The 23860-nt window shown below is 37.1% G+C and overlaps 1 protein-coding gene across 2 annotated transcripts in view; it reads left to right on the forward strand.

Annotated features, from left to right (window-relative positions):
• Positions 1-1238: 1238 nt before the first annotated feature.
• The window catches only part of NEK5 (NIMA related kinase 5), a 68964-nt gene continuing 46342 nt past the window's right edge, over positions 1239-23860 (forward strand). For both annotated transcript variants that reach the window (XM_016131382.2, XM_016131386.2), the window contains exons 1-9: positions 1239-1313; positions 2755-2893; positions 10681-10777; positions 13440-13475; positions 14749-14846; positions 16530-16613; positions 16702-16772; positions 17830-17916; positions 20401-20455. In XM_016131382.2, coding sequence (XP_015986868.2) covers positions 2777-2893; positions 10681-10777; positions 13440-13475; positions 14749-14846; positions 16530-16613; positions 16702-16772; positions 17830-17916; positions 20401-20455 — 645 coding nt within the window. In that variant the 5' untranslated portion in view covers positions 1239-1313; positions 2755-2776. The remainder of the gene's footprint in view (positions 1314-2754; positions 2894-10680; positions 10778-13439; positions 13476-14748; positions 14847-16529; positions 16614-16701; positions 16773-17829; positions 17917-20400; positions 20456-23860) is intronic.

The following is a 23860-nucleotide window of genomic DNA, read 5'->3' on the forward strand; positions in this document are numbered from 1 at the left end:
TTAGTATTACCTCAGTGCATAAACATTTCCAAACCACCAAAGGGAACTTGAAACTATGTAAGATACTGAGTCTTGATTGAATAACAAATCCTTTCAAAAATCACACAGTTTGCAAGATTTTTCTTTTAATAAAATTTCAAAAGCCTTGGATGGTTAGAAGCTGTTTTTAGTGATAGATTAACATATGGTTCTCGACATACGAGACAAGAATTGAGGAACACTTTTACCAAAACTACCAATTTCTATTATATGAATGAGGTTTCTCAGCACATACAATTTAGGAAAAGTTCGAGAATCAGTGTTGAACGTTGTATATTCCAGCAGAGTTAGCATTCCTCTATGATACTAACTGAACTAATTGGAAGAGAGGAAGAGGAAAACCCATTCAGGTCTTTAAGAGATGAATTTCTGATACAATTTTACTTTTTATAAAAGTATTTACCAATGTGATTGATTTTATTTTGATCAATTGTGTACTACTAGTAGTAATTTTAATTATCCAGTACAAAAGCCTACGGTCAGCAAATAGAAATTTCCATTTATATGATAGCGTGACCAATAAGATTGAACTATGAAAAATATTAGTTATGTAGATATGAGTTCAAAGAGAGAAAGGAATGTTGTAAACTGATTCTTAAGAGCTTTTTTAAAAAAAATAGATGGTTTTCAAATTTCCATGGTATTTAGATTCCATTGGCTATGTTTTTCTTGTGTCAGTATTTATAATTGCTGGAAATTACACCCTTTTCAACTACTAAACATGTAACATTTTAGCAACTTCATGTGGAGCGGAATGGTGGGGCATAGGGTGGTGTGTTTGCAGGCAACTGGGCAGCAAACCAGTTTTATAAGAGGATCCCATGGGAGGCCACCAGCTGTGGCCAGAAGAGTAGGACTATGTTCCAAGTCTCCATCTCTTGACAGTATTTGAGACCCCGCATAAACTTCCTGTCTCAGTCTAGCTTATTAGTAAAGCTCCAGGTCTACCTTGCTGAGTTGTTTGTTGTAAAGAATATGTTCGGAAAGCATCTGGCACACCACACACGAGAAGGGAGGCTGTGTGCTTGTTGAGTATTAGCAAAGGAGTTCTGACGTAAGGCAAAGAGAGGTGAAACCGCAGGGTCTCCACACTTCCTGGCCTCCCAGCCCTCTTTGGGGTGCACGGTGCGGCTCGGTCCTCCCACTACTCTGGCCCCGGGCCCGCCCACGTTCCCTTGCGGGGCTCCGCCCTGGCCGCCGGGACGCGCTACGGCCGCAGGATCCCAGATCTACCCGGGGCACTTCTCTCCCCACCAGCAGAGTCTGCGAGGCAGGTATGCGGTGGGTGGGCCACCCTTGTCCTTGGCCCAGGGAAAGGGATGGGTCCCACTGTGGGGGGAGACTCGCAAGGGAGAGGAACTGTTTTCAGTCTAGGGCCGCGTCGGTCTCCATGGCAGCGCGCAGCGCACCCAGCGCACGCGCGCCAGCTGACGCTCCACTGCCTATCCGCTGGCCGCCTTCCAGAGTAGTTCTAAGAGAGAAAGATTTTCTCCAAAATCTGGGGTTTTCACCCTCTGGTCTCCCTGGGCGGGAAGGTCACAGCCCCTTGGTTCCCGTGCTGGTTCACTCGAGGTCCGATTCTCCTGCCTCCCTCAAAACTGTCTTCAGGTGTCTGCAGCCTCCCCTGGCTGCGGAGCTGGTGCACAGCCCCATCCCAACTTGCCTGTTCACTCAGTTAAAAAAAAAAAAAAAAAAAAAAAAAAAAATTAGCAGTGTGCCCAAACAGTCGTATAAAGGGGACATGCAAGGAACAATTTATAATAAAGTTTGCATTCCCATCTGTAAATGCTTGATGCTAGTAGATTCGAAGAAGTGCTGATGTAGTCTGGTGCCCACGCCGGTCTCAGCTACCAGGAGCAGCGTGGCCAGTAGGGGCGTGATTTTCCAAAAACGGTGTACAGTTCTTGGTAAAGTTCCAAACAAAACAAAGCGCAGTCAAGCCTTAATTTACGTGTACTTTCTTTGAAAATTCACTATCAATTAAAACTGCAAAAAAAACAAAAACCAAAAAAAGATGCTTTGGATTTAGATAAAGTAGATTTGGGTACTAACCGCAGATAATTACAAATGGATTTTTTCCACGGACATGAATGTGGGAGACTTTCTAAGGTTGTAGGGTCGCGGGACAATCCTATATTGGGCGGTACCGTTTTTTGCATCTTGGAATCTGTAGTGTCCCACTGCCTACCACTTCTAAATGCTGCAGTGCTTCTCCATCTCTAAGAACAAGAACACGCACACACAAAAACTCCAATAAATTTCCAAAATGTCCCCTAGAGGGCAGGACCTCACCACTGAGAAAGGCTGCACTGTGAAACTACACAAGCATAAGGACAGTCTTGCTTTATAGAGGTGGCAATGCTAGAGGTATTATATCTTTCATTTCAAGAACTCGTTTTTAAAAAAGTATTATTTCCGCTTTAGAAATTATGGAAGTGAGTTTTGCTCAGTTAACTGACTTGCACAAGATCTCAACACTACAGTGTACCAAACCTGAGTTACAACTCAAGTCAGATCTCAGAGCCGTGGGAGAAGCTCTTGTCTCATTTTGCTTGTTATTTGTGGCCACAAGGCGAAGAGTTATTTGCCTGTCTTCATGAGACTAAAAGGAAAGTTTTAGCAAAATGAGTTATTTTACATCTTAGTGATCAATTTTCTGATTTTGTTAATATTTATGAAAAAATGTGCAATAAAATGTCATTGCTCTAATTTCAGGAACCTCCATGCATTGGAGACCATGGATAAATATGATGTGATTAAGGCCATTGGGGAAGGTGCCTTTGGGAAAGCATACTTGGCCAAAGGGAAATCAGATAGCAAGCAGTGTGTTATAAAAGAGATCAATTTTGCAAAGGTAAAGTTAAGAAGTTCCAATTCCTGTTCATATTCAGTAGCATATTCAGCTGGCTATTTTAATCCAATATGAAAAGGAAATACATTTTCTTTTGTTTTCTTTTTACAAGTGTGAACAGATTGACTCTAGTTCACTCAGCCTCCTAAATTTGTTGTCCAAACAACCATCAATGATCTTATTTTTAAAAAAGAAAAAAGAATAAAAAGAATTTATATTGCCCTGGCTCCTATGGCACTCCTTAGTGGCCTGCAAGGCCTATGAGATGCCACCTTCCTCTAGTGCTCTGACTTTTCTCTGTTTTGCCCAAGGGTGGTGAACTTCCTCTGTATTATCTTATTAAGGTCACCTCCACAAGGAGGTCTTAGCTCAGGTAGTTCCCCAGCCTCCGTCACTCCTTATCAAACCACCTGATTTATTCTCTCTCTCTCTCCCCTGCCCCCGCCCTCGCTCTTTCTCTCTTGTTGTCATTGTCCAAGATGTAGCCATTAGTTATATGTAGCCATGGAGCACTTGAAATATGGCTGATATAACTGGGGAAATAAATATTTACTGGTTCATCTTATTAATAGCATTTATAATGACCTGGGGTTATTTTGCTCACTTATTTCTTCATTTGTTTATTGTCTGTCTCCCTTAGCATACAGAACAGTGCCTGGCACATGATAGGTACTCAAAAATATTTATTGAATGCATTTAATGAATGTAGGAAACCATATATAATTGTTAGTCCACTGATTTTGTAGAATAATTAAGTATATTTCATTAAAAGGGAGTCATTTTTGCTAAAGTCCCCTTGGTAAGTGTTTATGTCACCCTCTCTAGTGATGTGTTCATTTCAAAATATATTGGGATGATGATGTCCATTGCATGCTAGAATTAATTTTAAGGCAAGTATTGTTGGTTACCTCCTAGAATTTATGAATAGAGTAGCAGACAAAGATTTATACAAAATATGTGCAAAATGGACTACTCAAGTTGCACAATGTGAATATACTTAAAGCAGTTACTGAATTGTACACTTAAAAATGGTTAAATGTTATGAATTTTATATTTATTTTGTCACATTTTTTAAAAATAAAGGGACTACCCAAACTTACATTAAAGCTCAAAGTATAGTGAATAGTTTCTAGGAGAATGATATATTTACCAATATAGGATCCTTTTCATGGATCCATGACATATTTCTACTAATGTTCTTTTATTTTAGTGGCCTGTCAGAGCTTCCTTCCATGCCATTATTCTGCTCACTCTCTTTTGTTTATCTGACTCTTTCTTCTCAGGCCTCTGTCTCTTCACCCTCTATGTGTCCTTTGCCAACTGTCATCTCTTTCTGTACATTGTGGTAGTGCCTCATTTCAATCTGTACCACTAAGCAGATCACTCTTAAAACTCTCTCCAGCCCTGATACCTTCCAGCACCCAAGTTCTGCATTTCATCTGCCAGCTAGATAGTTTCAAGTAATATCTCTGTTAGTAATCAATCTATTATTGTGTAACATATTGCCTCAAACTTAGTGGCTTAAACAAGAAACATTAATTATCTCCCAGTTTCTGCACATGAGGAATTCAGGGTGAAGATCACCGAGGACCACCTTGAGAGGGACCGTGATTGTACCCTAGATAAAGCAGAAATTCCTCCTCTTGCTAAGCAGGCCCACTTCATCTGCCATGGGCTGCACTGTGTTGATGACATCAATGTCCTGTGGTAGCCAGGCTCAAAACCTTGGAATTATCTGTGAATTTTTTCTCTCTCCACAGCCAATTTCTTGCTAAATCCTGCTGCCTCTTTCTTTTCCTTGAATGTGCTTCGTTCCTTTTGTTGGCACCCTGGGTCACTTGGATCACTTTAGCAGCTTTCTCAAGGCTGCAGCTTTCATGCAGCACAGCTTTGATTCTGCTCCAGCCATGTCCCCAAACCTTCACTGGGACAGAAGTCATAAAGAAGACGATGGCTAAGTTTGACAACATAAATCTATAAAACTTCTGTGTAACAATAAACACCAGTAATAAATTGAAAGAAAATTGACAAAATGTCAAAATATTTGTAAGTATAGACTAAAGGGTGCTAGCTTTTTATAAATCAATAAAAAAACAAAACCCATACAAAAGTCATACAAAAATTTCAAACTCGTTAGTATACTAATGTAAATAAATCAATAAATTATCATTTTTTGATTATATAATTGAGGAAGATTAAAAATAATATAAAAGTGAGGGAAAGCAAGTACTGTCTTTACTGATGCCCTGTCTGACAAAGAGTAAGGTCCCAATACATTGTAAAGATGAAAAAAAATCAGCCCACAAAAAGTTGTGTGTGTGTGTGTGTGTATAAGAGTTTTATATATATATATAAATATATATAAAAGATATATATATAAAAGTTATATATATGTTAGTGTTTGTATAGGTGCTGTTAATGTTACATATACACACACAACATTAACAGTGGTGATCTATGAAAATCTAACTGTCTCGAAAGATTTTTCTCAACCTCTGTTCAGATCCTACTTCCAGATATATACTGTTTGCCTCAAATAAATTTTTATAAAAATTCACTTAAAATCTAGCACTTAGAAATGATGTTGTAGGTGAAGTATTGACATGGAAAATACCACAACTTTTGCTAATCGAGAAAATAGTATGTGTAGAATGACACAATCTTTGTAAAAATCTATACAATATATATTCAGGTATGTGTATACCCACAGGTATATTCACATACATACAAAGAAAAAAAGACATATTTGTTATTTTATAGGTGGAATGTGGGATTATTAATAATTTTTGCTTTGTACTTTTATATTGTTTCACTCTTCAGATTAGTTTTGACACCCCCTCTGATTTGTTCCCTAATCCCATTTCCACCCTCCTCTTCAAGTACCCTTCTGTTTTTCCACATACAAATCCTTCGCACTCCAGCTTCTATGCTTTCCCGTGGGGTTCTCACTTACAAGAAGGTCTTTGCCTGCCCATCTTCAACCATCAAGATCCCACTTGTTCAAGGCTAAGCTCCAGGATGCCTTCCAGGGCCTTCCCACTCTAAAGTTCTAAACTGATCTCTCTTTCTCCATAAACTCCATAGCTTTTTATTGGTACTGCAGTTACGGTACTGAATTCTTTCCACTTTGATGTGCTTCAGCTGTTTATTTTGTGCCTTCTCCCTTTTCTGAAATTATGTATTTTATGCAGGCAGAATCCTCATCTCATTCGTCTTGCTATTCCACATAGCACCTAATAATGCTTTGCATCAGCAGGTATTCAATAAATAGTTACTGGAGAAATGATTCAGTGAATAGGTACTTTCAGGACCTCTGGCTCTATTAAGCTGATGCATACTTGGGAAGTATAAAACCATTTTAATTCTAAGTAAAGAAAAAATACTTGGGAGGTGAATTTGTTAAGGAACTCAAGGGGTTTGCTACTTGGGGTGTTCTGTTCAAGAATGAGACGCTGTTGTTGTTAAATGGTTTTATTAACTTTTGTTTTTAAGTGTTATTACCTTGCAGCAAGTAAAGGAGAAGGGATTCACACCCAGAGCTTTGTCTCCCGGAAGGGAGGCTTAGCCATTGCTTCTATACACTATTCGATTAATTACATGTTGATTTCTTCTTTGCAGTTGGCTAAATTTATCAATTTCTGGACAAGCTCATCAGGTTATAGCTGCCTCTGCAAAATACCGTGCTATATTTTAACATTTAGCAAGAACAGCATTTAGTAAGAACTGCCCAGACCTTGAGATGCTTGTTCTAACAAACCGTCTGTAAAAATATATATTAATGCATTTCATAGTATCTCTCCCATTATTTCGTACAGGTGATCAAAAATGGCATTTTTCTAATACAGCACAGATTTTTTTTTCGCACTTTTATTCATGAGCCTACTTTGTCTCCATACTATAAATAAACAGAATGTTATATTAGGCCTCATTATTCTCACTTTCCCACATTTCTTTATGTTAACAGGTTTGCCTAGCAACGTCTGTGTCACACAGTATTAACGTTTATTACTTCTTTCTTCCTTTCTGTGTTAATGTAGTTTTTCATTATTTCTTATCTTGAGAAGTTAACATTTTTTTCTCATTTCTCCAATACCCCTCAGAAAACTCTAGACGGTAGAGCTTAAATTGCTTATTTTGTTACAGAAACCCAAAAGCAAATATTTTCTGTCGTCCTACCATCGTCAAGCATACTCTTTTATTTCTTGCCTCAAAAGAGTGTTATATGTTTTCTTGAAATTATAACAATAAAAATGTTTATTGTAGAAATTTTGAAAACCAAAGGGTAAAATAAGACCATTTAGAGCAAAATAAAAATTACTTAAAACCTCTCTCTTAATCGCTATAACATTATGGTGACTCTCCAGGTTATTTTTAATGCATTACTGTATTTTATAAGTTATTTGAATGCTTGGTGTCATGGTGGATATACTATTTTATAGCAGCTTTTTACACTTAGCAATATGTTGTGAATATTTTGTCAATGTTTTCATATAATAAAATATTCTTGCATGATAATATTAAATATTCACAGTAACAATACCGTTACCACATACCAGGTATCTATTACATGTCTTGCCATCCTAGGTGTTTTACATACATGAGCTTCTTCAGTCCTCTTAACAATCCTGAAAGGTAGATCTCATTACTCTCATTGTATAGGTGAAAGAGCTAAGGCTCAAAGAGGTTAAGCAATTTGCTCAAGGATGCACAGTAACCTAGCACATCCTTGCTCTTTCTCTGCTCTTTCCACTAGAATACATTGCTTCCCTTGATTTTTAATGACTGCATATTACAACATCAGGTTTAAAATACCACAATTTATCTAACTCTTTTTCTACTTTCAGACAACTATATTGTCTGATTTTTTTTGCTTTGATTAAATACCTATATATGTAGAGTATGATTCATTTTTATTAAACAATATATGTAGTATATATTATATAAGTAGATACATTTACCTATACATGTATTAAATAAAAAGGGTCTAAAAATGAATAGTAATTACCCCGAAAAAATAGGAACTCATGGAATGGGTGGGGAGGAAAAAGGATAGTTCCATTTGATCTTATTCACTTCTATCTGGCTTAAAATATTTTTTAAAATCACAAACATGTATTTTTAGAGTAATTAAAAATTAAAAAACATTTTAATAATGGCTTTTGTATGAGAATCTTCAGGCACATTTCTGATTATTTCCTTTGGTTAAATTTTCAGAAGACAAAAATAAAAGCATTTTAAAGTTCCTTATTACATACTGGAAAATTGCTTTCTCAGAAAAACTATCCATTTATAGACTTACCCATTTATATACTTACACCGGAAGTATATGAGTGTTCATTTTGCTGCTTTCTGGTTGATAGTGGGTATTAACATTCTTTTGGTCTTTGCCAATTTTACAGAACAAACATTCTATCAAACTTTGTTTTAGTTTTTATTCTTTAATTCCTAAGTGAAGTTCAATATTTTTTTTTTGTTTGTCAGCTATTTTTATTTCTTTTATTTTTTGAGTTGCCTAGTCAGATATTTTGCCATATTTGTATTTATGTTTGCCAGAATTAATTTTTAATTAATTTGTATTAATTGCCAGAATTCTTTATATATTACAATTACAAAATTTTTGTCAAATATATTGTTAGTTTTTTTCTTTTTACCTAATTTATGTTTGCTTTTGATTTTGTTTGTAATAGTCTTATGAAAAATAGTTAAATTTTTTTAAGGAGCTAAATCTATCAATCTGGTAGGAATAATCCAGTAATTTTCATTTCAAAACTCAGGTACTATCTATACAATTTAAATTGGGGTGGAAGATATCGAAACTTAGAAAGGCTAAATAACTTACTGAAGGATACATACATAGCTAGGAAGCTGTAAAGTTGGTATCAAGAATGTTGATTAAAAAAAATTCTTATTTCTAAATGAGGATGAGAAATTTGGGAACTCATCCATCATGTGTGCGCCCATGGTAAAAGAACATTATGGAGAGGAACGGAAGGTGGGGCAGCTGGGCTGGAAGTCGGGGTGGAAATGACAAGTGGCAAAGTGTCAGGAACGAGGGAGGAAAGGTAGAAATGAGGCGTGGCTACTGCCATGGGCACCGAAACATTTGAAAAGTGCTGTCCACAGATGACAAACAGAATAACAAGAAAATACAGTGACTATGAATGAAGTCACAAGACACACTTTTTGTTTGAAAATGAAAAATGTAATCTTAATGCTGAACTTGACTAGTCTCATTTATGTGCTATATGACACATTTTTATCTCTTAGGTTTTATTTGTTTCTTCTCAGCAGTGATTGCTTCTGGACATTACATTTTTATAAAGAATTCCTTTGCTGCTGAAAGATAAATATTAAAATAACTTTAGGTGCCTAAATAATACAGTATCACCAGCCCAACTGAATTTTTTAAAAAATTTTATATTTTTTGATTACAGTTGACATTTAATATTTTACTAGTTTCAGATGTACAGAATAATGGTTAGATATTTATATAACTTATAAAGTGATTTTCCTAAGTCTTGTGCCCACCTGACACCATAAATAGTAATTACAATTTTATTGACTGTATTCCCTAAACTGTACTTTTACATCCTGTGACTATTTTGTAACTACCAGTTTGTATTTCTTAATTTTTTCAGCTTTTTCACCCATCCTTCCAAACCCCTCCTATCTGACAACCATCAGTATGTTTTCTGTATCTATGAGTTTGTTTCTATTTTGTTTGTTTATTTTGTTTTTTAGATTCCACATATAAGTGAAATCATAAGATATTTGTCTTTGTCTGACTTATTTCACTTAGCATAATACCCTCTAGGCCCACTATGTTGTTGCAAATGGTAAGATCTGATTCTTTTTTTATGGCCAAGTAATATTCTATTGTATATATGTACGACTTCTTTATCCATTCATCTTTTGATTGGAACATTTACTACATTAACACTTAAAGTAATTATTGATCGGTATATAGTTATTGCCATTTTATTAATTGTTTTCTGTTTTTGTATTTCTTTTCTGTTTCTTATTCTCTTGCTCGCTTATATGTTGATGACTTTCTGGAGTGTTGTGTTTGGATTCTTGTCTCTTTATTTCTTGTATATAGATTTTTGGCTTGTGGTTACCATGTGCTTCATGTACACCAAGCTATGTTTAGAGCAGTCTATTTTAAGTTGATAGTCGCCTAAGTTTGAACACATTCTAGAATCACTACCATTTTTACTCATCCTATTTGTGTTTATGTTGTCATTGTTTTTTACTTCTTTTGTGTGTGTGTGTGCGTGTGTGTGTGTGCGCGCTTTAATTTACCATTGTAATTATACCTGATCTTCCTACTTTTTTCTTTTAACCTTTGTACTAGCTTTGTTGTTGTTTGATCTACTAGTTATATTATGTTTGCCTTTGTTGTTGAGAATTTTTTTCTTTGTGATATTTTCTTATATTTAAATTTTTTTTCTTCTTAAAGAAGTCCCTTTAACATTTCTTATAATACTGGTTTGGTGGTGATAGACCCCTTCAGCTTTTTCTCGTCTGGGATCAACTGAATTTTTAATACAGCAAAACTTTACCAGAAATATTTATTTATTTTTGTTGATAATTGTCACTGACAAACTGTTGATTAGATATAGGGCACTTTGCTAATTCTAGAAATGTTGTTTCCTGATACTGAGAGACTTGTTTTAGAGGTGCTGTTAAGCCAGAGAAATCTTAAAGAATTTTAGATAGGAGTGAGCAAAAAGCATCTTCCTGAAAGCAAGTTATCTTTACAGACTATTCTGTCTCTTAATATAATTTAGATGCCCATTCAAGAAAAAGAAGCTTCAAAGAAAGAAGTCATCCTTCTGGCAAAGATGAAACATCCTAACATTGTAACGTTCTTCAGTTCATTTCAAGGTTTGACTTTCTAGCATTTTAAAAGTATTTTAATAAAGTATAGGCACGTAGACTTCTGTAAAAGATACGTTCATGAGAACTGTGTATAGTTTTATGAATGGACTCGTTTTCCCTTTTACTTAAATTGTAATTTGAGACATCTTTATTTCTTCTCTAGTGAGTTTTTGTAGATAGCTTTCCTAATTTTTCTTAAGTTTCCCTACCTCTCATTAACTCTTACTCCCTCAAATAATTAATGATTGGTATGTTAGCTTTGCTGTAGTAAAGCTCTTTTCCTGAGAGAGAAAAGAACAAGACACAGAGCCCGCCACACCATCACTCTCAGAAGCCTGCTAGGATGTGACACGTTTCTCATTTTCCTTATGTGCTCACATTCCTGATGCAGAGCTGCTGTGCAGCTAACCCTCATAATGGAGTGGTTGGGGGAGGGTATACTCTTCCCACATGATGCCCTGAAGGTCCTGTGGCAAGAATGGGGCCGTCCAGCCCTCTTACAGATATGCAGCTAACAGCCATTCGCTAAGGCCAAGCAAATGCCAAAAATAGCAGGGAAAACTTTAAGGAGGCAATTCTTTCATTTACATACCTGAACATAACATCTATCTGTATCCTTCACTCTACTCCAAAGGTAAGAGCAAAACAAGCAAACAGATCAACATGAAAAGAGCATTGGTCAGAAACCATCCATTCACTTACCAAATATTTACTGAGTGCTTACTACATGCCAGGCATTGTTCTAGGTACCAAGATAAAGCAGTGAACAAAACAAATGAAAATTCCTGTCCTCATGGAGCTTACATTCTAGTGGGAAGAGACAGGCAATAAATGTATACAGTACATCAGGTGTTTATAGGCCGTGACAAGGCTGTAAATGCCCTTAGTTCACTGTGGGGCGTCCCCCATCTCAGCACTCAGCACCGAGGGCGCTCAGATTCATAGGTGGTAAGTAGTTAATGAAGCAGGAGTTACCTGGATATCTATAAGCAACATCAGAGAGCTAAAAATAAGTAAATAAATAAACACTATTTTCTGAGCTTTTACATTGTGCAAAATACTGTGTTTCTTACAAATGAAAACCACTGCATTCAAAAGAGTTTTTTGTGTGAAGCCCTCTTTGACTCCTGGGTATTTAAAAGAGCTTTCAGGTTTCTTCTGAGGTCTTCCTGGGAGCCGAGCAGTACCCGTGAACAGGAGTTACATTAAAAACTTTTAGGGGGCAGCGCTAAATAAAGTGTCCACATTCCTGGTCATCGATTCCTGATAACAATGCCATAGGCGATCTTTCTTCTCAGTCTTTGGGTTATTATTGTAACTCCCTATGTCTGGCTACCTCCTGCTCATCCTCAGGCCTCCTCTGAGATCACAGTTTAGAAAGTAGCCCCCCCTTAACTGATCTTGCCACACACCTTGTACTTGTGCACATATGTCTATTTATATAAGCAATTATGAATTGGTTTAACATTTGCCTCCCTCTTAGGTAGAACACTAAATGGATTATTTTACTCACCACTTGATCCTCAGAATTTGGCACATAGTAGGTGCTCAGTACGTATTTGCCAAATGAGTGCATGGACTTTAATAAATCGGAGTATATCTTTATACCATGCAAAATGGATAGCTGAGGACAGCTTACCCTGGATACTGTTATAAAATTAGTCATTCTTACAGTATAAATAACCTCTGCTGAGTCTGTTAATGTTGTAAGCTTAAGTTTTCTTATGATCGCTTTTTATTTTGTTTTGTTTTGTTTTTTAAGTAGAGCACCCCTCTGTTTAGAAATACTAGAGGTATTGAGTTTGCCTGGAGATTTTTGGGACCTGAAACACCAAGCTTATCTGAAAGCTATTAGAGAGTGTATGTAAAGCCTCTGCTTGCCCTCAGGCAACTTATTTCTGAACAGAAGAACCCCAGCTATAGTTCATTAAATGTTTGTCTACAGAGAGTATAAAGTTTTGTAGGTTTGACGTAATATACGAAAATAAGGAGAATGTGGTGAGATTTTCCTAAGGCTACATTAATTCCACTTAAATTTCTTCAGTAAATATTTAGCAAGTACCTGTTATACACCAGGCATGTTCTAGGTTTTGGTGATATACCATGAGGAACAAAATAGGAAAAAATCTCTTCACTGTTTTCTGTTTCTGCATAACAGTGACCACATTGTTAATGGCTTAAACCACATCCACTTATCATCTCCTGGTTTCTCTAGGTCAGAGGTCTGGGCTTGGCTTAGCTGGATTCTCTGCTCAGGGTCTCACATAGTTGAAATCAAGATGTCAACTGGGGCTGCTATCTCGTCTGAGGCTCATAGTTCTCTTCTATGCTTATTCATCTTATTGGCAGAATTCATGTACTTGTAATTGTAGGCCTGAGGTGTCTGCTTTCTTGTTGGCTGGTATGGTGGTGGGTGGTTCTCTGCTTCTAGATGCCAACTTCCTTTCCCTGACACGTGGCCCTTTCATAGGCCCTTTCCTGTGTGGAATCCCTTACTTCCTCTGTCTCTGACCTCTAGATCCGGAGTCAAATGGCTCCTGTGATTAAGTCAGGCCCACCCTGACAATACTTTGTTCTATTAAAATCAGCCAATTAGTAACTTTCATTATATCAGCAAAATCCTCTTTGTTAACATAATTCTGAGAGTGACATCTCATCATATTTACAGGTGCTGCCCTCACTCTAGGGAAGGAAGGTATACAAGGTGTGTGCACTAAGGCCACCTAAGAACCTGCCTTCTATAACTGCGGAGCTTATATTTTAGGGGGAAAGGGTGGAAAAAGACAGATAATAAATGTCAACATAACAAATACAATCGAGATAGTATGTTAGAAGGCGATAAGAGCTGTGGGAAAATAAAATAGGGTGAGGCAGGAGTGGAGGGAATGGATCTAAATAGGGTGGTCAGGATGGGCTTTACTGTGAAGGTGACATCTGAGCAAAGGCTTGAAGAGCTACGCCGATGTCTGTACAAGAGATTTCCAGGCAAGAGGAACAGCCACTGCAACGGAAGGAGGCAAGAGCACGTTATGAGTCCACTGATTGGAGTGCTGCATGAGGCTGCTCCCCTCACTTCTAATTTCTGATTTCCGATTTCTTAGAGTCGAGTAAGAATTTACGGATACTCTTTGCCCGATCCTTTTAAAGCTTTCCCAGTTATTTTCCACTTGTCCCATTCGATGATTAAGTCAATGACTTAATTGTTTTTTAACTATTCACTTTTAGAGTCCTTCAAAGAATTCTGTGTAGTTTTTTGTAGAAATAATCACATCTTCCTTTTCCCATGTATATTTCATTAGTTATGTAATAAATACAATAACAAGTATAATTAGCATAAAGAGCTTCGAAAACAAGCACGACCTCAGTAAGAATCAGTGGGAGAAGAGGTACCTGGACATAGCAGAGAGCCTTAGCCACCAGTGGAAATCTTGAGTGGGCAGCCACAGTGGAGTGCGCCCATTAATCTAGTAGTCCTCAATAACATGGTTAATAAGTGCCATATAAATAAAAGTTTATGCCCAAATTCAAGAAGGTCTATTTATTCTTGGAGTGTTGGGAAAGACTCACAGCTGCTATTTTATAGCAGATTTCTAATCTTCAGGAATGTATTAATAACAATAGCTAATACTTTTTTGAACTGTCATTATGTGTAGGCATTGTTCTAAACATCCGACATGGATTAACTCATTTAATCATTGCAACAATCCTAAGAAGAGTTTCTATATTATTATCTCCATTTTACAGATGAGGTAATGAGGCACAGGGAAATTAAAATAACTTGCTTAGAGCCACCGAACTAAGAAACTTAAGTGGTGAAGTGAGATTAGAACCCAATCTATCTTGATTCTATAGCCAGAGTTTTTAACTATATGTATATTACATTTTTCTGTTGTAGTCTCCATCTTCTGGAACTTGAAGGGTAAATGATTCGTAAATATCTGAAACCTCTCCAGAACTAATGATTCCTTTTCTTACAGAGAACAGCAGACTGTTTATTGTGATGGAGTATTGTGATGGTGGAGATCTCATGAAAAGAATCAGTAGACAACGGGGAGTGTTGTTTAGTGAAGATCAGGTAAAGAACACTTCTAAACGCTTTTAATTTTCTTTTTAATTTATATGGGAGAGTTACATTTATAATGCCATAAGTAATATACTACGTTTAGGTGAAGCATGTTTTCTGGCAGAGAAATTCAAACCATGACATACTAGATCAATATTCTTGATAGATTTGGTCCAGAACATGTTTGCAATTGAACTTAAATAAAATCTCTTTTTGAGAGTGAAGTTCGCCTGTGAAAAGATAGTGTTTTACTTTTGAACAATCTCATGTAGCTGTCCCTGAGATAAATATTCATGGCTAAAAAAAAATCTGAATGTGGATGTTCCTTAGCCATTTTAAATGTGATATATTTATAGCTTCATTCTTCTTCCTTTTACTATTTGGTACCCTGTGTTAAAATAGCTATCCCACTTTGCTAAGAAGGATAGAAGCTCTTCTTAGCAATGGCTATTTTGTTTCATTGTTTATTGAAAGAGAAGCAAACAGGTAAAGAACGACGGCCTTAATTTTCATTTCCTCTGTCAAACACATTCTTCTCCTATACTCTGAGCTTCCTTTGGAAACCTCTTGGGAGTTATTCTCATGAAGGAGACAGGTGTGTGTGTGTGTGTGTGTGTGTGTGTGTGTGTGTGTGGAGAAGATCTGAATCAGGGCCTGCGTAATCGATGGGAAAGGTCACTGTCTCAAGCAGTGAACAGGAACAGCACACCATCCCTCTTTAGGCCATGTTTCCTTGGTCTTTTAGCATTTAAGAGCATCATGCCCATACAACTTCTTCCTAGTTAAAATGGAATATTTTGAATGTATCAATGATTAAGGAATTGATACCTCTAACCTCTTGAATTTAAGCATTTTTTCTATGCTTATTTACATTATATATTAAATTCCATCTTTGCAGAAAACCTCCTTCCTATCTAGGTATTATTTTGCCACATTTAATAAAAATGCTTCTCTGTAAAATTTTAAATTTTAATTTCCCGTTGTTGGGAGAGAACTAAAGTTACAACTGAATTGTAGTATCTGGAATATGGCTTTTTTCCCCCTATTATTTTCCTCTTTCTGTATCATTTGGAGGACAGAAAACAAATAAAATTTTAGAATAGTTTAAATGAATCTCTGTAGGCATAGAACACATTTTACTAAAAAGACTCATGACCAGCTGAGGTAAATAAAGTCATGACTAAGAAAATTAAACTTCAAAAAGTTTAAAAGTAACACTTTGTTTTTATATCATATACATATGCATTGGTATTTCACTAAAAATTTTTAATACCCTTACCTATTATCCATTTCTTCCTCTTTTCCTCTCTGCCTTTGGCATCCTCTTTCCACTGAAAAGGAAAAAACAATGGCACCAAAATTATCAAGAGACAGGGCTGCTTGTCTATTTTCCTGATGCAGTTAGAGACCCAGTGTTAAGAAAAAAAGAAAATCACGACCAGCCTTCTGCTCTCCCTTGCTTCTGTTTGTCTTGTGTATGTGGTGTTCCCTTCAATGCCAACACGATCGGATTGCTTTTACACTTCTATTGTTTTGGCTGTAAAAAAAAAAATATGAAAAGATGGTATATCAATTAGCTTCATTCATATAAACACACCTACATAAGTATATTATTTCTCTTTTTGCATATTATCTTGAAGACACTTCAACGACCACCAGACTACTCACTAGTTTTGTTTTATGTTCCCTCTATAGATTCTGAGTTGGTTTGTGCAGATTTCTCTGGGACTAAAACATATCCACGACAGGAAGATCTTACACAGGGACATAAAAGCACAGGTAACAGCTCAGAGGAAAGACCAAGACAGAACTGATCTTTTGTTTTCTTGAAATCTCTCAAACAATATAGCATTTTCTCCATTTATAGAACATTTTTCTAAGCAAGAATGGAATGGTCGCAAAGCTTGGGGACTTTGGTATAGCAAGAATCCTAAACAAGTAAGTACTTTTTAAAATCTATTTTTTCCTGTTCATAACAACCAAAAAATATATTTTTTAGGCATCATAAATTAAGAAGATATTAAAGGCTTGGTTTCCATATAATTTTAGATAACTGTTTATATACATCCACTAAATTATTCAGATGATTTACCTTGAGATAAAAGTTCCCAAAATAAATCTTGGCATAATAGAATGATGGTGGCAATGTGTAGTGTGATTTAAACTTATCATATGAGATGTAACTTTAATTTGCAGAAAGTTAGTGAGAATTTAGTAAAACAGGCAAGTTCACACATGCTGGAAAAAATATATTGGTGTAACTGTTTTGGGGGACAATTTGGTGGTAATATCAAGAGATTTTAAATGTTCTATTTCTGGGAATTTGTTCTAAGGGAATACTTTGAAATGTGGGAGTCATTTAAATGCCTAATAATTGGGAAATGATTGAATGTAATAGAATTTGGTATAGCCAGTACCTGAGTATTATATAGTCACTAACATTCACGATTTTGAAGACTTTTTGATGGTCTGAAGAAATATTTCTTATATTAGGTGACAAATGTAATTCTGAATTTTAAGTATACTATGATCACAGTATTGTGAAAAATATGCATGGCAAAAAGACAGGAAAAAATATATCAGAATTTTAACAGTAATTGTTTTGGGGTGGTAAGATTATGAATAATTTTTTTCTTCTTTATTAACTTTCATATTTCCCAAAATTTAAATCAAGAGATTGCATTGCTTTGATAATGGGAAAGTGGGGACTCTTTTTACATCTGGAAGACTTTTGCAATATGACGATTGTACCTCCTTGTGGAGTTTTTAGGCCATAACGTTTTTTAATGTGTAGATTTTAGGAGGGTGAATTACAGGTTTAAAAATCAACTATTTCTGTTACTCTATTATCAATGTACAGTATGTTTTTTTTATTTTAATATGTGCATGTATCGAACTTTGTTATCTATTTTTATACTTTTTTCTTGCACGTCCATATCTTAAGCCTTTTTTTACTCCAATAATAAACTGTGTTATTTTACTATTTAATTATTAGTTCCATGGAACTTGCTCAAACTTGTGTTGGAACACCTTACTACCTGTCTCCAGAGATTTGTCAGAATAAACCCTACAACAATAAATCGTGAGTTGCTAACTATAGGTTTAAAAGTCTCAGTAAATCTGATGGATTTTCTCTTTCTTATGATACTTTTGTAATTTCATTTTCCTCATGTGTGAAATGGGGATCCCAGTGACTGTCTTTGGCCATTTCAGTGTTCCCAGAAGTTTTTGAACTAATTTAGAAGAAAGCAATTTTTCTTTATTTAAAGATATGAGTGATGGAAAGGATAATGTTGAAAATTGCAGTAATTGTGATGTCCATCTTTGTATTTGATTTTCATATTGTCTAAGCACTATTTAATTTATTGCAGAAAAGTGTTATAGGTGGGCTAGATAGAGGGCAGCATGGTCTGGTGATGGAGTATTAGATTAGGAGCTTAGAATCCTAGTCTTGTGCAGGGGTTCAGAATGAATTACCCCAAGATGCCTCAATGGTATGTGGATTATTTTGAGCTAAAGGCAACCAAGACCCTGTGGGTTCAAGAGAAACTTCTGCTCTCTCTTAATTACCTAGAAAAATTTAAATTAGGGGCCTTGTCCATAATAAGAGATTATCAGAAATAACCTTTTTGACCTTTCTATAGGACAGGGCAAACTTCTAATTACTGAATGTCTGCTCTTCTTATGTCTTCAATGACCTTCCTCCCCTCTGAAGCCCCATGGTACTTTGCCTCATCCTTAGCTCACAAAGTCATACATACCTCATTTGCCCTTTCTGCCTCTGAACCTCATATATGTGGTGTCTCTGACTCTCTCATGAATGTAGGACTCCCATATGTACATGTAGAATTAAATTTGGTTATTTTCTCATATTAGTTTGTCTCATATAGATTTAACTTTTAGACCAGCTTAAAGAACCTTGTGGACAGAGGAAAGTTTCTTCCTTCTCTCACTTGGCCCTGTCATGAGCTTGACCAAGTCAGTGGACCTCTCTGGACCTCAGTTCCCCTACCAGTAACAATGAGTGTTGGCTAGGTAATCAGCGAGGTAGCTTTAAAACCCAACACGTCTTTAAGCATGTGATATGAGAGCCTAGTTCTCAGGAGCAGTGTTGATTTACACAGTGATGAAAGATAAAGATGAGGTAGTTTTTACTTCCATGTAAGGAGAAGGAAAAAAATTCACTTTTCAAAGCTCGCTGCCAGTTGAACCAGTTGGCCTAGCAGAAGACTGAATTCCTTTTGTGAGTTAATTGTCCATTTGTTTAGGAAAATACCCGAGGGATATTTGGCTGTCTGACTTTGAAAGATAAATGGAATGCAAGGACCAGTTGGTAGAGATTTACAAAAAAAAAAATTATAAACATTTCTTTGCAAAATAAAAGAACAGGCATTTTGGGGAGCTATCCCCTGGCTCCAAGAAAGGGTTTGGCCCTAAGTTTGGCCTCTGTGAGTGCAGGGCTGGGTGGAAAGGCAGGCTGTCCCGAGCAGAGTTTAGTGTTGCTGCGGGCTGAGAGCTGCAGGTTAAGCAGCACTGTTTTGTTGACTTGTACTGTTTTTTAAGAATTTGGGTCAACATTCATATATACTAATTTAGTGCTTCTGATAATTAATTAAGATTTTAGCAATGATCAGCTGTCACCTTTAGACCAGGAAATCATTCTCAGGGTCACCACAGTCCTCACCACACAGAGAGAGGCATAGGCATGCAAATGTTCCCACTCCGCCAGGTGGCTTCATTCCCTGCAGGACATCTGCAGGACATCTGTAGGCACATGAAATCACTGCTCTGGCTACAGAGGCGCTCTGGGACAGAGGAGGAGTTTGGGCCTAGGGAAAACTAGGCAAAGAAAATTATCTGTAGTGGTGGGAAATGGTCAGTGAGTTTTTAAAAATGCTATAAAACTCTGGTAATCCATTCGAAGTTGTTACCTACCTGTTCTGTGAGCACCATTCATTGTACTCACACCTTTAGTATGTCTCTGTGCTCCGTTTGCCTCTCATCATATTTTCTTTGGTTTCTGGGAGTTAATTATGCCTTTTCTATAAGGTAACTCCTTATTAAACCGATTACATGTAAATACTATGTGCTAAGTACTAAAGAGCAAATCTCTAGTTAGATATTGTAAGCACATTTTCCAAGTTTATTGAGTGCCAGATACTGTGTTCATCACTTTGGTTCTGTCAATAGCCTTGGTAGAATATGTCTTTCTAAATCAACCAAAATTTATTTTTTGAATCGAAACAAATCTCTGAGTCCTGCCTCCCTCCAAATTGTTCAAAATTCTGTACTCATTTTCTTTGAGTGCATGATGTTGAAGTAAATATTGAGCCATCATATTGTAGCCAGTTTTGCATACGTTTTCAGTGCTAAGATTCTGACAAACTACAGATTGTTTTTAGTTTACCTCTTATATTAGTAAAAATAAGAATTGATACTGTATCTGAAAACATTTCTAAAAACTAATCAATCTATATAAATATACAAATGCAAGGCACTGTAAAGGATAAGGCTTTTATTAAGAACGATGGGTGTTTTTTGACACATAAACTCTTATCTTCTCCAGGGATATTTGGTCTCTTGGCTGTGTCTTATATGAGCTCTGCACACTCAAGCATCCTGTAAGTATATTATTTGTCAGATCAATCTTGAATTATCAAAACTATATAAATGAAATTCTGAGTTACAAAGGTTAATGTTTTGTTTTAGTAGACTCTTAAAAATTATGTGGACAAGCTATTAAGAAGAAAGATCTATATATGTTGACATGGAAAGATGTCCAAGCTATATTATAAAGTAAAAGACCTAAGTTGGAGAATAGTATATATAGCATATTTCTATTAAAAATAAACTGTGTGCAAGTGTATATAATTAGCAAAGGGAAAAGGCATGGGCATTGTCTGTAGCAAACCAGGCACGTGCTTCCAAGAGCCTCTCCCCAGTAGTCACGTGGTCTTGCCTTATTCCTCCAGTGACAAGTTGTAACAACACATATGAAATGTTACCTGCGAGAGAAGCTCATTAAAGACCCAGTGCCCAGGTTTTTATTGGAGACTGGTATTCAGGCACCCTCTACCTGGCATATACCAAGCTTCCAGCCTCCCAGCAAGAAAACAGGTGTTTGGCATAAACATATTATTTACATAAACAGTGTTGGCAAAGAGAGCCACTCCGAACATTCAGGGAATGGTGGGAACTTTCCTTAAGGCTAAGTTTCCAGACATCAGCCAAGGGCCAAGATTGTAAGCAAGCCTTTCTATGCAGAGTAGTCTGAGGCCTGCTGTGTTAACTCTTCTATACAGCTGCCATCATCATCATCGTCATTATTATTATTATTATTATTAAATGAGGTCACACTGCTAGTAAGTGTCTTACCACAGACTGTATCTCTACTGCCACACCATGCTGCCGAACATTATTATTACAGTCATGCATTGTTTAACATTGGTGACACATTCTAGGTGGTTTCGTCACTGTACGAACATCTTAGAGAGCACTAACACAGACCTGGAAGGTAGGCCTACTACACACCTGCGCTATATGGTATAGCCTATTGCTCCTACTGCAATGAATACCGTAGGCAATTGTAATACAATGATATTTGTGTGTCTAAACATAGAAAAAAGATACAGTAAAAATAATGTATAAAAGATGAAGTGTGTATGTGTGCATGTGTGTGTGCAGGGATGGACGGGGGTCGGTTCCTGGGCTACTTTCCTCCCCAGCCCGCACCCCTGCTGCCACCAACTCCAGGCCCCCGTCACGGGCAGACACAGGGCAGGTGGACAGCATGCTCAGCCTCCTTGTCTGTTTCAACCACCAGAGCTGGCAGTAATTAAACATCGCAGTTGGGTCCAGCCTTTCCTTTCAATATCATAAATAAACTTTTGCTTATAATCCAGTACAGTTTTATTGGCCCACCATCGGAACCGTGGTCTGTCATTGACCGAAACATTGTTACATAATACATGACTGTATGTGTAAATAACTGATGGTTTCATACAGTGGAAGTTCTTCTGGTTTATGAAGAATTTTTGAGGAAGTCTTTATATTAATTTAAAAAGCAAGCTGTAGGTCCGGAGGCAAAATGGCATAGATGATATAAGCTTCGTTCATCCCCTCTTGTGATTGTATCGAAGTTGAGATGGAAACGAGAAGCAAACAGCAAGCAAAGTCACCTGAGGGTCTAGATGAACAAGCCCTACAATTAGGGAGAGAAATAAGAAATCACCCTGCAACGGTTGGAAGGAGGAGGAGGTGAAGACTCTAGGCTGCCCGGTCCTCAGCAGCTGAATGAGAGAGGCTGTGGCAGCTGCAGACACCTCTTAAAGGGGTCACGTCCGTAGGTGAACTTTCACAGTGATGGACCAGCTCACTCTGAGCACCAGTGCTGGGTCTCCTGCTTGGGGGACACCAGAGATTTAAAGGGCAACACTTAGCTGTCAGAGCAAGGATCAAAACAAGGTTCTCTCCCAGACAGAAGTGCCAGTGGTATCCATTGTTTCTCTGTTGAGCCCTTCCCACTCCCAGCGAGTGGACACAGCGTCTCCATTGCTGAAATGTCATCAAACTGGCTAACAGAGGTGTCTCTGCCCAGAGGATTCCCTGAAACTACGCCTTCCCCTACTCGCTACCCCACCTAAGCCACATCTAGCTGTGCTCCGTGAGTCCAACGCTCTTTGCTGAGCAGTGTGAAGACTGGTGGCAGCTGACCTCAGTTTCTGGCAGGGCTTCTTGAAGCAACTGTGGATTGCTTGCTGAGTCTTAACAGGTGGCCCCAGAGAGAAACAGGCTGGGGCTAAACTTGACCTACAGCTGAACCCCTCTCAGGACGGTGCCGCCGGGCACCTACTACAGAAAGCCATGCTAGTAAGACCAGGAGGCTTAGGAGCTTTGCTTAGTGCATAGAAATAGACACAGAAAGGCAGCCAAAATGGGAAGACAAAGAAGCAGAAACCGTATGAGAGAACAGAACATAGATCCAGAAATAATGGAGTCAAGCAATCTAACAGATGCAAGTTTCAAAACACTGATTATAAAGATGCTTATTAAAATCAAGGGAAGTGTAGATGAATTCAGTGAGAACTTCAACAAAGAGATAAAAAACATAAAAATGGAAATGGAGATTATAAAAGGGAACCAGTCAGAAATTAAGAATAACTTATCTGAGATGAAGAGTATATTAGAGGGAATCAATAGAGTGGAGGAAGAATAGGATTGAACCACCAATACGGAGGATGGGGAAGCCAAGGCCACCCAATCAGAATGGCAAGGCAAAAGAAGCCAAGAATGTAATAATAATTTAAGGAGTATTTGGGACAACATAACGTGAAAAAACATCCATGAAGTAGGGGTAGCTGAAGGAGAAGAGGGAGAACAAGAAGTAGAAAAGCTATTTGAAGTAATAATGATGGAAATCTTTCCTAACCTGTTGAAGGAAATCAACATACAACCCCAGGAAGCTCAGAGAGTCCCCAAAACCAGGAACCCAAAAAGGCCCACACCAAGACACATTATAATTAAAATGCCAAAGGTTAAATACACAGACAGAATCTTAGAGGCAGCAAGAAAAAAAATCAATTAGTTACCCATAAGACTGGCAGCTGATTTTTCAAAAGAAACTATGCAGGACAGAAGGGCCTGGCCCAAAATATTAAAAGTGTTGAAAACCCAGGACCTCTTTTTCCAACAAAGCTGTCATTTAGAGTTGAAGGACAGATAAAGACAAAAATAAACTAAAGGAATTTATCAACACCAAACCAGTATTATAGGAATTGTTGGAGGGACTTTTTTAAGAAGAAAAAGCATATATCAAAAATAAGAATAAAAAATGGTAATATGGTAACTATACTCCTATGAACAAGTACCTAAAATGGAAAAGAATTAAGTTCTCCAATCAAAAGATAGGAAGCTGAATGGATAAGAAAACAAGACCCCTACCTATGCTTTCTACAAGAGACTCACTTCAGATTGAGGGACATACATAGACAAAAAGGAAGGAGATGGAGAAAGATATTGCCTTGATG

Source organism: Rousettus aegyptiacus, unplaced genomic scaffold (assembly GCF_014176215.1).
Source record: "Rousettus aegyptiacus isolate mRouAeg1 unplaced genomic scaffold, mRouAeg1.p scaffold_m13_p_11, whole genome shotgun sequence".
In the NCBI taxonomy this organism is placed as follows: Eukaryota; Metazoa; Chordata; class Mammalia; order Chiroptera; family Pteropodidae; genus Rousettus; species Rousettus aegyptiacus.